Source organism: Rhinatrema bivittatum, chromosome 13 (assembly GCF_901001135.1).
Source record: "Rhinatrema bivittatum chromosome 13, aRhiBiv1.1, whole genome shotgun sequence".
Classification (NCBI taxonomy): Eukaryota; Metazoa; Chordata; class Amphibia; order Gymnophiona; family Rhinatrematidae; genus Rhinatrema; species Rhinatrema bivittatum.
Window position 1 is genome coordinate 62507858 of NC_042627.1, and position 14425 is coordinate 62522282.

The following is a 14425-nucleotide window of genomic DNA, read 5'->3' on the forward strand; positions in this document are numbered from 1 at the left end:
ATTCAGAAACCAGTGAAAGCTTGGACCTACAGTGGGGTAGATTTTAATAAAGTACGCCCGCGCGTACTTTTGTTCGCTCACCAGGCGCGAACAAGAGTACGCCGGATTTTAATAGATACGCGCGTAGCCACGAGTATCCTTTAAAATCCGGGGTTGGCGCGCGCAAGGCTGTCCAAAATCGGCAGCCTGCGTGCGCCAAGCCGTGCAGCCTGCCTCCGTTCCCTCCGAGGCCGCTCCGAAATTGGAGCGGCCTCGGAGGGAACTTTCCTTCCACCCCCCGCACCTTTCCCTCCCCTCCCTAACCCACCCCCCCCCCCCAGTCCTATCTAAACCTCCCTCACCTTTGTTAGAAAAGTTACGCCTGCGCCAGCCAGCCGGCCACTGCGTGATTCCCCTGCCCAGGAGCGGTTTCGGAGGCCTTAGCCAAGCCCCGGGCCGGAACCAAGCCCGCAGCCCCGCCCCCGAATGATGCGCCACCGTGACACGCCCCCCCGACACGCCCCAACACGCCACCCCAGGAAAGCCCCGGGACCTATTCAACATAGGCTCGGCGTGCGCAGGGGGAGCTTGGAGCAGGTTTTCGGGGGGTACGTGCGTATCCCGTTGAAAATCTGCCCCAGTATGTTTCTCCCACTGCAATGCATACCTATGTGCTTTTGGAGCCTAACTTTCAAGCCTATCCATGGTACGGCATTTATGCACATAAGTGGATGTGTGGCGATTAACTATACAGTGGGAGTTGCATAATTTATAAAATACTATGCATTTCCGCTCTGAAAGTAGGCACATATATTTCAGTACACACGAATATATTTCCAGTGCAAGAAATTGCATTCTTTCTATATCTGTTTTACAAACATGTGAGTGCATATTTTAGGCATGTAAAAAAAAATAACATGTGGTTTAATAATCCTAATTTATATGCAGAGGTAGGCATTTTCTAAAGTGTGCATGTATACGGTTTTGAAATACTTGCATGCATACTTGGCATCACCAGTACACCACCACTTCACCCAGTCCTTCTTCAGTTCATCTAGACCCATGTCACCCTGAAATTCCCCCACCAGTTCACCCAGACCCCCACCAAAAGCCTGCCATCCACAGACAAGTTCAATTTCGCAGGCGTAAATGTGTACAAATAATTTTGGTAATGGAAACATGTATATCTCTTATGGAATAGCAACTACCATGTGTACTTCTGAACCCCATCCCAGAAATCCCTAAACATTCCACCCCCCCCCCCCCCCCGGTATATGGAATGGAAAATACTCCATGCACTCTCAGCGTTCATAAAATTGCATATACATGAGTACATGCTATTTACATGCATGTATGCTATTTTCATATTGAAATACTTTTGAAAATGTACTCCTAAGTATGCAAGCGATAAGGATGAGTGTGCAGCTGAGTCATTTGTCCAAGTATGTGTTTTGCTCACTTTTGAAGGCCGAACCAACTATTTAAAAAAAAAAAAACGTTTACATTGATGCAGAATGGAAGAAACTTTCTTGAAAATATACTTCCCAGAATTCATTTCTATTTTTTTAAAGTCTATACAAATGACTAGTCGGTATCATACATTTCTTACATGTTTCAAATGGATTCCTTTATCTGTTACGTTCTGGGGGACAATCTGAGCTGTTTATACATTCTTCCCAGAACATCCCACCCCCCCTTCATTTTTCCTTCATTATTTTAACTCTGCCCAGACAGCATGCTTAGGTGTCATAGGGAACCCTTCTGTACTAGCCCCAAGGACTGGACGGCTATTTCTTCAGATATCAATAGAAGCCAGTGCTACGGTGACATCTGGACAGCAGACTTGCTCTGCCATTCCACAGCTCGCCGTGCTATGGCCAGATACAGCATTAGATGATATGGGCAAAATGATTGTTAGACCTGTGATTGGGATCATCAGCTCTTCAGCGGAGTTTATTGCCTTGTGATCAACAAATGTTTGAATATGCACTCCGTTGGCAAAGTCCTTGATCATTTCAGGGAGGTTTTCATTTTTTTGCAGTGTAGCAAGTTTGCATTTCCGCCACTAGCGAGCGATCATGATTTAGTCCACCCTCCCTCGGGCGTGATCTTAGATTGTGAGTCCACTAGGGACAGGGAAATACTTACAGTACCTGAATGTAATTTGCTTCAAAGTGCCGAAAAGTGGAAATAATAATATTAAAGGGATACCTAAAGTGGGGTTTGTGATTGTGATCACAAAGCACAATCATTTTGCCAATCTCTTAATCCGCAGATATAGGATTTTAAATCAAGGGATTTTTGTAGTTTATAAAAAGCAGTCCAAATGGATGTCTGCTGACTTGTCACTGAGTTATGTCTATACTTGATAAACCTCTAGGCAACTTCTTTTTTTTTTTTGACCAGGTAGTTTGCTCCTGTTCCTATCTTTTGTATTTCTAGCTCAATCAGAACCAGGGCTGGGATCCCGGCATCATGAGCCTTCATGCACCAACTACCTGGGATTTTTCCCCTATTCTTAATTTTTTTAATGTGGAGGAACTCGGAGATGTCAGCGGCACTCTAGTGATCTGCACAATGCTTATGGTTGGTTGCAGTGAAAATTTCCATTTTTAAATTTAATCATAATAAAAACATTTTGATAGCATTGTCACAGTGCAGAACGCTCTATAGCCGCATTGTTTCTCTAAAGAACTTACATTATGTCTGAGCAGAGTTGCTGACGTGAGATTTGAAGTGGAATTGTTTATTTTGCAGCTCTTTGCTCTATTAGGCTAATTTGCTAACTAGATTATATGGGGGAGGTGTGCATTTCATATCCAAGGTGGACCATCCACTTCTGAACCAGAAAGCCACATCCGCACCCCCAGTTACACAGAAACAGAATATGACAGCAGATAAGTTTAATTTGGGTGGAGGCCTGATTTCTTGCAGCTTTACTCAATAAGATAAATTGTAGATTACACAGACCCACTTTTAAGGACTGCTTTTGGGTCTTCAACCCTGTTCTCTTCAAGCAGGTTTTATTGATTTGAACCCAAATACTCGTTGTCTTATCTGTCTTGACTAGATTGTAAGTTCCACAAAGCAGGGACTGTCTCTTAGATGTGTTTGTACAGTGCTGCCTACTGGAGGTCCCATCTTGTCTGCCCAAATTACTTCCTTCAATTTACTTTAAAAAATGACTTTTGCTTTATTATAACATTTTCCGGTGTTTGCTTGATCACTTTTGGAGCTGGTACTATCAAACAAATTATTGGAACACTGTTATTTTTATTTAATGTATATTTATTACTGCTACTTTTAATAGCATTTTAAAATAGCTCGTGCCCAGTTTATGTTTTGAGCAGGTAAAGAAATGGAAATAGGGCGTTTCCTCTTTTTTCTCTATTCAAAATGCACGCATAACTTGAATAGATTTTATATCTAAATTGCATGCTTTATTCACTTTAAGTGCATAATTTGGGGGATTATGTTACATAATTAATTTGCTTTATGACATGACTGCGACTTCCTTTGGGACATGATTCTCATTAGGCAAAGAAAATATATCAATTTGTGGAGTTACTTCACGGAAGTGTTTGTGCCCATGCTCATCAGTTCTTTCAAATTCATATCCTGGAGGAGATGGGTAGCTTGCAGGACACAAATCGGGCTTCTTGGGTGTGTAGTCTGCACGATACATGGTACCACTGTCGAATGGAACTGAAGTTTGAATTCGCATGCCCAAAGGCTTACAACTCTGAGTTAGATGTATCTCATGTGGTATGTAGTGAGACTGGAATGTTGTTAAGCCACCAAATTTTCCGGTTGGTTTGGGAATTTGTTGCTCCCTCTTAATCATTTCTTGTCGACCACTATCCCAGGCTTTAAAATCGTCCCTCGTGGTGGTACTTGTTGGGAAAGGGCCATGGGCTTTTCCTCGCTGAGAAGCTGGTCTGATGGGGGCAACTGGAGAAAGACGATGTTGAATATAATCCATATGGGTTATGGTATCCATATCCATCGGATTAGTAGGTGGAACATAGTCAGGAAACTTGTGGAACTGAGGCAAGGAGACACTCCAAGGCTGAAAATTATCGCGGAACTCACTAATGCTGTCAAAGCGAGCATCGCTAGCAACTTTAACGTGAGCTGGCTTACAGCTTTTCGCAAGCTCTCCAAGGAGACCCTTAAAGTTGAGACGATGAGTTGTGAGATCTTCAAGAGGCTGTTTGCTTGGCTTGTATTGTTCCTTTGGTATGAAATACCTTGGCTGCGGGCCATGTGGAACATAAGATATACGATGGCTTGTGACCCCATTAAAAGGGCTGGCGCATGTTTTGACAATGTTTGGAGGTTTAAAGCTTATTGTGGGTGCCATCCCTCTATCAATGAAGTCATCTTGAAATGTAGTATTATTTCCAAATTTTCCTGTAGGGGGCTGGTAGGTTTGACCTTGTTTAAAAAGGTCCCTTCTTTCACTCTCCCATTGTCTATAATCATCTTTAAGAAAAATACATTTAACAAGTGAATTACTAGACATAAAAGTGATGCAGCACCATGCAACTAAGATTTTTGTTTCCTATTTATTCCAGTATCTTTTTCTCTTCAGTATATCTGACTGCATGTTTGTGTAGTCCAGCAGCAAATATTCTATTGGACTCAAATAACAATGGGGTCTATTCACCCCTGGTGATTTTGGTCCCCAGGAGACAAATATAAGCAAAATATATTATATCAATATCTACTTTCCTAAAAACTCTGAAAAGGTTATTTATAAGGGTCTGAATAAAGATATTCAGAGCAAGCGGGAAGCAAGGCCTTCCCCTATATCTTTTTTTTGACGGGAGGGGGGGGGGGCTTGGCCATTTTTCTTTTTTGCTCCTTTGGGCTTCCAGCTCAATTAGTACTGGGGCTAGGATCCAGCACCATGAGCCTTCATTTGCAACTACCTAGGGATTTACCCTCTCTCTCCCCTCCCCCCCCCCCTATTTCATATCCTCTCCCAGCTCATTCAGCCCAGTCACTGCAGCAAGGCTCCACAGCAGGGCACCTTCTTGAACACTGTGATCATGGGCCTCTAAATCCCACCACTAGGTGTCTCCCTTGCACAATGGTTGGAAATCCCTCTCCCCTCAGGGTATGTGAATGCTACCTCTGCAGCATCTCCAGTACCCAGTCAACCTGGAAAGTGAAGAACTCAACCAGGGAATTGAGCTTGGCTTCTTTGTAGGGCAGTGCACTGCACGGCTATTAAACCACCAGGCTGGACTTTTCTCTGTCCAGCCTCTCTCCCGCACAGCTTTTCTATCATCATACTCATCCCCTGTCCTCCTACCTAGTCACCATTATTTTTCCCACCTCCCTGAGGCCTCCCTCCTGGATATATTTAAGCTACCATACATCCAGGAGTAAGTCCAGCCAGCATCTCTATTAACAGTGCAAATCCCATCATTTCGTATGGATGGAAACATTTATTTTTTTTTTCTTATTGTTTCTGCTCTCGCATGAAACAAAATGCTGGCCTGTGCCACACTACTCCCCTTTGCTCTATTCAAATCCATTGGAACGGAATTCAACAAAAGTTTCAGGAAAAGCTGAGAAAAGTCTTGTTTAGAGCCATTTTTGGCCACATGTGCAGAGACAGCAATATGAAGGCTGCAGCATGCTGAGGTGCCTGTCAGCTGAAAAGTAGTGTTGTATCACCAGCATCTTAATGCAATATCCACAAATGTTCCCCTCAATCTCTTTATTCATGCCTATTTATCATAACTGTCACAAGGATATACTACCTAGACCTACCCTGTACCCATGCACTCACACTCCTGCACTTAGACCTATCGGTCATGATGGGTCTAAGCTTGGGAAATACCATAAAGAACATAACATGTCAACCATACAGAAGAATATTTATTTTTTACACATAAAATGATCTTTTAATTTTTTCCTTTTCCCAGGGACGGGGGGAGGCTAGTGCAGGGCATCCTATCTTAGAAGGCACTATGACAGCCAATATGTATAATGGATGTCTTGAAGGTAGCAGGGTTCTTGCATGAGGCAGAATCCCCTCTATAATGGCAGGACTATTGGGGATGCAGGGCAAGTGAGGCAGCCCCTAAACTGGCTGGTCTGAGTGGAAGGTGGTTGTAAGATTGTGAGGCCATGCTGGCCGTGCAGAGGTTCAGGATTATATGGCCTGTGAAAGGGAAAGGTGTGTGACTAGTGGCCTGTGAAAGGTATCCCTTCGTGGCGTGTGAGTGAAGGTTGCAGAATAAATATGGTGCAGATGGGGAAAAGGGTCGGGGAGGGGGGGTCTGCACATTTGGACATAGGCGGGCCTTGCATGTCACTAGTTTCTCACTAGCAGTTTGTTTTCTAATAGGTATTTCTTTGTGAGAGAGATTTATGAGAGCTGATTCCTATGGAGCTAGGGCAAGTGAGGTTGTATCAAGATAGCCGTGAGGGTGTGCTTTTAAGTTGTGCGGACATTACAGCTCAAGCATGCTCAGTACGGTTCTCCTCCGTTTTCTAAAAGGGATCAAACAACACCAGAATGACATTGCATGTCTAATTAGGCTAAAGAATAGGCAAGGCTTAAATTGAGAGGGAATGTGAGGGAACACAGTTCAACTTAAGGATGGTCAGAAAGGAATCTCTGCTCCAGCAATAATTATTAAGTTGACTCAGCTCCACTAAGGTTTTTGAACTACAGAAGGAGCTGCACTGAAGAGTCTGCTTGTGGAGAGCTGGGGGGACTGATCAGAAGACGACCCAGAGGGGACAGTCTGCAAGTTATCTGCTATGTCTATCTCCCCCTAGTTTCCTTTCTTTCTTGCTTTTTCAAAACAAGAACGTCAGCCTGGCCTGTCTTGGAGTGTCCTTTAAAAATCTAGCTGCAATATGATCCTGCAGAGCAAGAAGGAAGATGAAAGGCCTGAGACAGAGAGAGAGAGAGAGAGAGATACACACAGATATAGAGTCCCCTTATCCAGGAAAGACACACAGGCAGGCAGAGGCTCAGAGAAATGCAGAGGCGAAAGGAAAATCAGAGATGCATGGGTCAGGGGAGGGAGACAAGCAAATACACAGGGAAGGAAGAGACCCGCAAGAAGGGGAAAGAGAAGAGTACAGTCATATGGAGAGAGATGGAGAGGTGAGAGAAGAACAGAAAAACAGTGAGGAGAGAGACTGACAGTGAAGAAGGGGAAAGAAAACAGACAGAAAGATTACACTTGGAGGGAGGAGCAAGAGCAGAGAGAGACAAAGAGATAGAGAGAAACTGGGGATAGAGAGGAGCAGAGACAAAAAGGGGAGAGAAAAGGCAGTAGCATGAAAAAATGCCCTATTCCTTTGACAGATGAACGCAATCAAACTGTGGTCCTGGCCATCATCCTGCCCAGGGAAGGGAATAGGCGGGCGGAGGCAAGGATCGTTGGTTGGGAACAGCAGGAAATGGCCAAAAGGAAGAAGCAGCAGTAGGGATCTGATGAGGGTCAGTGGCAATCAAAGCACTGTGGTATAGGGAGGGGACAGCTGAGGAGAAAGGTCTTGGAGAGGTGACTGCTGGGGAGAAGATTCCCTTGCTGACTTTTACAGTTCATGCCCTGGGCACAGAAAAGTCTGTCACTCATAGAAGGGCAGGCTCAAAGTGTTCCACTTTTGCCCTATTTGGCCTCCCAGCTGTGAATAGGAAATATTTTTATTCGCTAGCCTGCCCAAATATACTGTATATTTGCCTCAATCTCTATTCTGGCTGCAAAATGGGTGAATCAGTGCCAGTAACTGCATGCATTCTGTATGCTGAGCATCACTTATAAAATTGCAAATTATCAGCCCCCCGCGTCCTAGAACCAGTTAAACTTCCCAAGCCCTCTTTTCTGTGTAGGATGCACTTTCATACAGAAGACTGAAGAAGATTACTTTCTAGCAAAAGTTTATCTCATGAATTCATTGTAGAATTCTTTAAACATGACCACAATTTCTACAATGTTCAGGGTAATACAAATGCTGACTTTGGAATACAAAACATGAACAAAATTTTGTTCATTTTTCATTTCATTTATTCCCCCTCCCAACTGCTGACCAAACGCACTGCTAAAGATTTTTTTTAAAAGCCTCCTTATCCACCCCCTATATTCGCAGCATCTTACCCCGTCCATGGGGTTGAAATGGGGCAGGAGCAATCCCAAATTGCTCTTGCCCTGCTGGCGCCATAATCCAAAATGGCAGCAGCTGGTCTGGGTAAAATACTGGGGGTGTGGTCTGGGAAGGGGTGGAGTTCAAAACTTTGGCAGCAGGGGCAGGGCCCAGACCTGATACAATTTTTCCTTTAATTTTGTTTATGGAGAAATTACTGCTTACCTGATAATTTCCTTTCCTTTAGTACAGACAGATGAATCCAGAACCAGTGGGTTATGCACCTCTACCAGTAGATGGAGACTGAGCAAACTGACGTCACAGTTATATATATCCCTGCAGTGACGTCAGCCTGCCAGTATTTTCTTCAAAAGCAACTGTGGATAGACTAGAAAAAAAACTTGATTAAAAACAGATAACCATTGCAATACTCAGCCAACAGGCAACATTGTGCTCAGACAAAAATGTAATAACACTAGTTTAGGGACTGGAGTACCACCAGTAATCCTTGTAACATGTAGGCACACAGGAGGATCATTATGTAATCATTATGTAATCATTCAGCAGCCAAGAATGGGAAGCTGGATTCATCTGCATGAAATTATCAGGTAAGTAGTAATTTCTTCTTTCTTAGCATTCAGACAGATGAATCCAGAACCAGTGGAACATACCAAAGCTACGTCCTGAACAGTGTGGGAAGCTGCCCACAGTCCAGTCAAAACCACACATGCAAAGGCTGCATCTTCCTGGGCTTGCACATCCAGACAATAATGCGTGGAAAAGGTATGTAAGGAGGACCATGTTGCAGTTCGGCAGATATCGATGTGAGACAATCTAATTTCCATCCATGACACTATCTGAGCCCTAGTCGAATGAGCCCTAACCTGACTAGGCAACAACTGCTGAGAATCCAGAGATGTGGCTATGACTACCTCCTTAATCCAGCCCACAAAGCTGGCTCTCCCCGTTTACTCCCACCATGAGAATAAACAGCCGGTCCATCTTTCTGAGCGGTTCAGAAACCCCTAAATATCTCAAGATATGCCTTTTTACATCCAAGGGCCGTAACAGGTGATATTCCTCTGGATTTCTCGCCCTTTCCAGAGATAGCAGAGAAATAGACTGATTCAAGTGAAAATTCGAGACACTTTTGGCAAAAAAGAAGGAACTGTACGCAACTGTATCGCCTCTGGAGTCACGTATAGAAACGGCTTCTGGCAAGACAAGGCCTGTAGTTTGGATACTCAATGCCCAGAACAAATTGCCACAAGAAATACCATTTTCAAGGCCAGTAACCTCAAGGAAAGGTCGAAAATTAGGACCTGCTAAAATATTCAAAACTAGATTAAGATTCCACAAAGGCACTGGTAACCGCAAAGAAGGACAAAGTTGCTTCACTCCTTTCAAGAAACAGGCCACATCTGGGTGAGCCAACAAAAACCCACCATTCACCTGACCTCAGGAACAGGCAAGAGCCGCCATCTGCACCTTTAAGGAATTAAGGACCAACCCTTTAGATAAGCCATCCTGCAAAACTTTCAAAATGAGTGGGTTCTGAACCGAATGAGGAAGAACCCCTCAAGCTTCACACCAAGCCTTAAACACTCTCAAACCCTTACATATAGGCTAAGGAAGTGGAAAACTTTCTTACTCGTGGCAAGATGGCAATCACCCCTTTAGAATAACCACACTTCAGCAACTGAGCCCTCTCAAAGGCCATACAGTAAAACAAAATTGATTCGGATCTTTGTGAAGAACCAGTCCCTGCCGCAGCAGATCACTGTGTGCCAGAAACCGAAGGGGAGAGTCCACCAGGAATCTTCGGAAATCTGTATACTACAGTCTTCTGGGTCAATCTGGTGCCACCAGAAGTATCATCCCCCTGTGATTCTCAATCTTTGAATCATTCTGCCCAACAGGGGCCATGGGGTAAAGGCATACAGCAGCTTGTCTTCTGGCCACTCCAGCATGAGGGCATTGAGGCCCAAGGACTTTTGGATCTCTCCTGCGACTGAAGAATCGAGGAATCTTCGCAATGCGAGAAGTTGCCAATTGGTCCATAAAAGGAAGGCCCCAGCGATCCACTATTAGCTGAAATGCCTTGTTTGACATTCTCCTGGGTCTGTCTGCTGAGAAAGTCTACTCTTACATTCTTTTCCTGCAATGTGCGAGGCTGATATCTTCTGAAGATGCCCTTTCGCCCAATCCATAAGCTGGACTATTTTCTGTGACACTTGCTGGCTCTTGGAGACTCGCATCTGTCATGTGTATTAGCCAGGCCAGTGATCTTAAGGAAACCCCCTTTCTTAGGTGATCCGCTTGTAACTACCACTGTAGTTGAGAGCAGACTTCCATTGGCAGGAGAAGCTGAATCAAATATCCTGAATCTGTGGGTTCCAATGAGACAGCAGAGAACGCTGAAGAGGAAGCACATACACCTTCGCCCATGGCAACATCTCCAGGGTCACAGCCATCAATCAGAGCACCTGAAGATAGGACCACACTGTCAAGTGTACTATGTTTGTTAAGACACACCTGTGCCATCAACTTCTTAATACGGCCCTCCGGCAGGAACACCCTGCCCTTTTTCATGTCAAACTGAACATCGAGACACAGTGACTGTGATGGCTGAAGATTGCTCTTGGCCAGATTCATGACCCAACCAAGCTCCTGCAACAAGGAGATCACCTTGCGCGAGACCCGGAGGCTTTCTTCCAGACCCTTGGCTCAAATCAGCCAGTTCTTCAGGTACGAATATACCAGGATCCCATCTTTTCTCAACTCCGCCGCCACCACCACCATAACCTTGGAAAAAGTTCTGGGTGCTGTGACCAAAGCAAAGGCAGCACTTGAAACTGATAATGATGTCCAAAACTGCAAAACACAGAAATCGTTGATGCTTTAGCCAGATGGGAAAATGCAAATATACCTCGGAGAGATCTAGAGACATCAAGAACTCCCCCGACTGTACTGCCATTATCACTGAGCACAAGGTTTCCATGCGAAAACAAGTCACATGCAAGTTGACTCCCTTGAGATCCAGGATGGGACAAAAAAGCCCTCCTTCTTGGGCACCATGAAATAAATGGAATATTGGCTCGTATTTTCTTGAGATGTGGGCACTGGAATCACAGCTCGAAGGCTGAGGAATCCTGCTAACGTCACCTCCACTGCCTGTCTCTTCAGTGGAAAATTGCAGGGAGACAGCATGAACATGTCCTGAGGAACACTGTGAAACTCCAGCGCATAGCCATCTCTTATTACCTCCAACATCCACTGGTCTTTCGTGATTTTGACCCACCTCTGATAGAAAAGAGAGAGGCGACTTCCTATCCCCTGATCCCGGAGGAGGGTCGGCACACCTTCATTGGGAGGCTCGGCGGGGTCCTCCACTACCTGAGCTTGCATCTCATCTGGGCTGCCTAGGATAAAAAGATTGAGAGCTACCCAAAGCTGCTCCTCTGTGGTGTTGAAAACATCTGAACCCCCTCTTCCGACCTCTCGTACTGAAGGATTGCGGCACCCGTTTCTTATCTTCTGGCAATCGAGGAACTGGGGACTCACCCCATTTATTAGCCATCTTCTCGAGCTCACTTCCAAATAAGAGGGGGCTTTTAAAAGGCAACTTCATAAGGTTAGACTTCAAGGTTGTATCAGCCGACCAATTTCTCAGCTATAGCTGATGCCTAGCCGCTATAACTGAAGCTACCCCGCTGGTCGAAATGTGGACCAAATCACAGCCTGCATCTGCCAAAAAGGTGGCTGTTGGTTCCATCAATGCACTGGAATTTTCACCAGATTCATCAATCTCTTGAGAGAGCAACAAATAAGAGCGAGCCACCAGGAAACAACAGGAAGCTATCTGCAAATTCATTGCCAATGCTTCAAAGGCTTGCTTAAAGATAACCTCAATTTTCCTATCCTGTATATCCTTCAAGGCTGCTCCCCCTTCTACGGGATAGTCATTCACTTTGTGACTGCATATACAAGTGCATCCACCTTCAGAAAATGTAATTGCTCTCGCGCAACTGGATCCAGGGGGTACAGTCCTTCCAAGACTCGACCTTCTTTAAAATTTGCTTGTGGGGCGCCCAATTCAAGATCAATTAATTCTTGAATGGCCTCCGTAACACGAAAGAAGCATGAGGCTTTTTGCAAAGAAATCAAAATGGGAGCTTTCTTTGGCTCGGACATGGAATCAGCCCCAGGTACCTAGGGTTCTGAATGTCTTGGAAATCAGAGCCAGTAACTCATCTTTATGAAAGAACCTCAACATAGTTCTTCACGGCTCCAAACCCAAAGGAATTTCCCCATTCTCCAGGGAGTAAGGATCGGCCTCATTATTCGTGCCATCTGGGTCCCTATCGGGAAGACCGGCTCTAGGCGTACTCCAATATTTACTGCAGGTTTTTACTGCTTGTGACCCTGGCTTGTGAAAATTGGCCGGGGTCAGGGGTTGTGCCTGAATGAAGGAGTGCAGTCCTTGAAAAAGGATCCATGCCAAAACCAGGGGAACAACTGTCCTGGGCCCACTGAACTACCTTCCCCTGCTGATGAACCAGTTAGGGGAGCTCCAAAATCAGGCGACCCTTCTGAAAGCTCATTATCCATTCCCGCATCCGGTTGGAAAGAATCAGACTTAGTAAAATCAGCAGGCGGTAATTCTCCCTGAGCCTCCAAACAGCGCTGACGCAGTTTCGAGGAAATGCCAGGTTGAGATGCCTGAATATGCCAAGCAACACATAGGGCAAGACACTTAGGCTTCTCAGCTATGGCCGCCATCAGACTGTCAATATGCCTCTCAAAGTGCAACCAAACATTAGAAACACAACACTGTGCCTATATAAGTGCCCAAACTGAGCTCCTCAGGATGCTCAGATAAAGCGCATAAAAAAAGCGCATGCATGTGTGCACAACTGGGTGCCCCAGTAGGCAAACCTATGCACCTAACTAAGCATCCAACTAGGCACCCCACACCCAACTAGGTGCACAACCAGGCACCCACCCAGATGCACAACCAAACGCACAATGGGCCGCACAGCAAGGCGCACAGGCATGATCTGATGGAACTGAAGAAGGCTGTCTGCAGCGCACAAAAAACGTGTGAAAACACTGCCGCGGCCTACTACGCGGTGAGGCAAGACAGTCTCGGAGCAGCGCCTAGCTGCAAGGGATGCCCCCCATTCCACGAACGCCACCAGAGGCCTGAACGACTGTTAGATTGCTTGCCAAGCATGGAAACCAGGAGTGGGGGGGGGGGGGGGGAGAAATCCTTATTCAACTTCCCTTCTCTTCACAAAAACTTTTTTTTTTTTTATTACCCTTTACCTGAGCTCAGCCCGTCCTAGGGAGAGGGCAAATAACCTTCACTGTCATGCTCGGCTTCCTGCACCTGCTTGCCTTTCAGACTTTTTTTTTTTTTTACAGCTAAGTCCACACCAGACCAAAGCACGCATCTGAGGGACTACGGAAATCACTTCAGGAATTCTCAACTGAGGGAGGGACCCTAAAGTATCACCTCAGGAGAGCGGGGCAAATTAATTTCCTTCTTCTTTCTCCTAAAATTTAAAGCAATCCCCAGTAGGGAGATGTACATCCACCATCTGCTGGAGACAGAGAATAGTGGCGGGCTGATGTCACTGCAGGGGATATATATATGGTGACATCAGCTTTGCTCCGCCTACATCTTGTGGTAGAGGTGCATAACCCACTGGTTCTGGATTCATCTGTATGAACGCTAAGAAATCATTTATTTTTCCATTTTGTTTTCTTTCATTTTAAATGAATGAAAACAAAAACAAAACAAAGGAAACGTAAAATCCATCAGCACACATTCCTAGCACTTGCAGATCCTTTAAATGTAGAATGTGTTCTTACCTCTGTATGTGGGCACGGTGTCTATCTTCCCTTCTCTAATTTGTTTTCTTTCTATGGGTCTTGCAGGAATCATCGGTTGTACTTTGTAAGGATTGTAATGGTACTTGTAGGTAGTTCCATAGTCAGCCTGAACAGGCTTTGGCTTGTATTCTTGCTGCACACGAAAAGGACGAACCAGTTCATCATAAGCTTGATAATCCGATCTGAAAACAGCACAACGTAATATTGCAACACAGAATAACCAGATATCCTTTCTGCTAGTCCAAGGTTAAAGGTAAAACAAGAACATACATCTGAAGATTCATTTTCTTGAATTTTATAAAACAGGGTAATAGTTCTTTAAAGGAGGCTGGGACCAGTTTTCCCTAAGGATCCAATTCTGTGAAATCTGGAGGTGTCCATGAAATCACACACCAGGTTATTTGCGAAGATCAGAGGATAAAGGTTAGCT

The 14425-nt window shown here is 45.0% G+C and overlaps 1 protein-coding gene across 2 annotated transcripts in view; it reads right to left on the reverse strand.

Annotated features, from left to right (window-relative positions):
- Positions 1–522: 522 nt before the first annotated feature.
- The window catches only part of SAXO2 (stabilizer of axonemal microtubules 2), a 43776-nt gene continuing 29873 nt past the window's right edge, over positions 523–14425 (reverse strand). The window contains exons 3-4 of one of the 2 annotated variants that reach the window (XM_029574750.1): positions 13975–14177; positions 523–4464 (exon numbers count right to left, since the gene is read on the reverse strand). In XM_029574750.1, coding sequence (XP_029430610.1) covers positions 3473–4464; positions 13975–14177 — 1195 coding nt within the window. In that variant the 3' untranslated portion in view covers positions 523–3472. The remainder of the gene's footprint in view (positions 4465–13974; positions 14178–14425) is intronic. The other variant, XM_029574751.1, reaches the window with a different exon arrangement.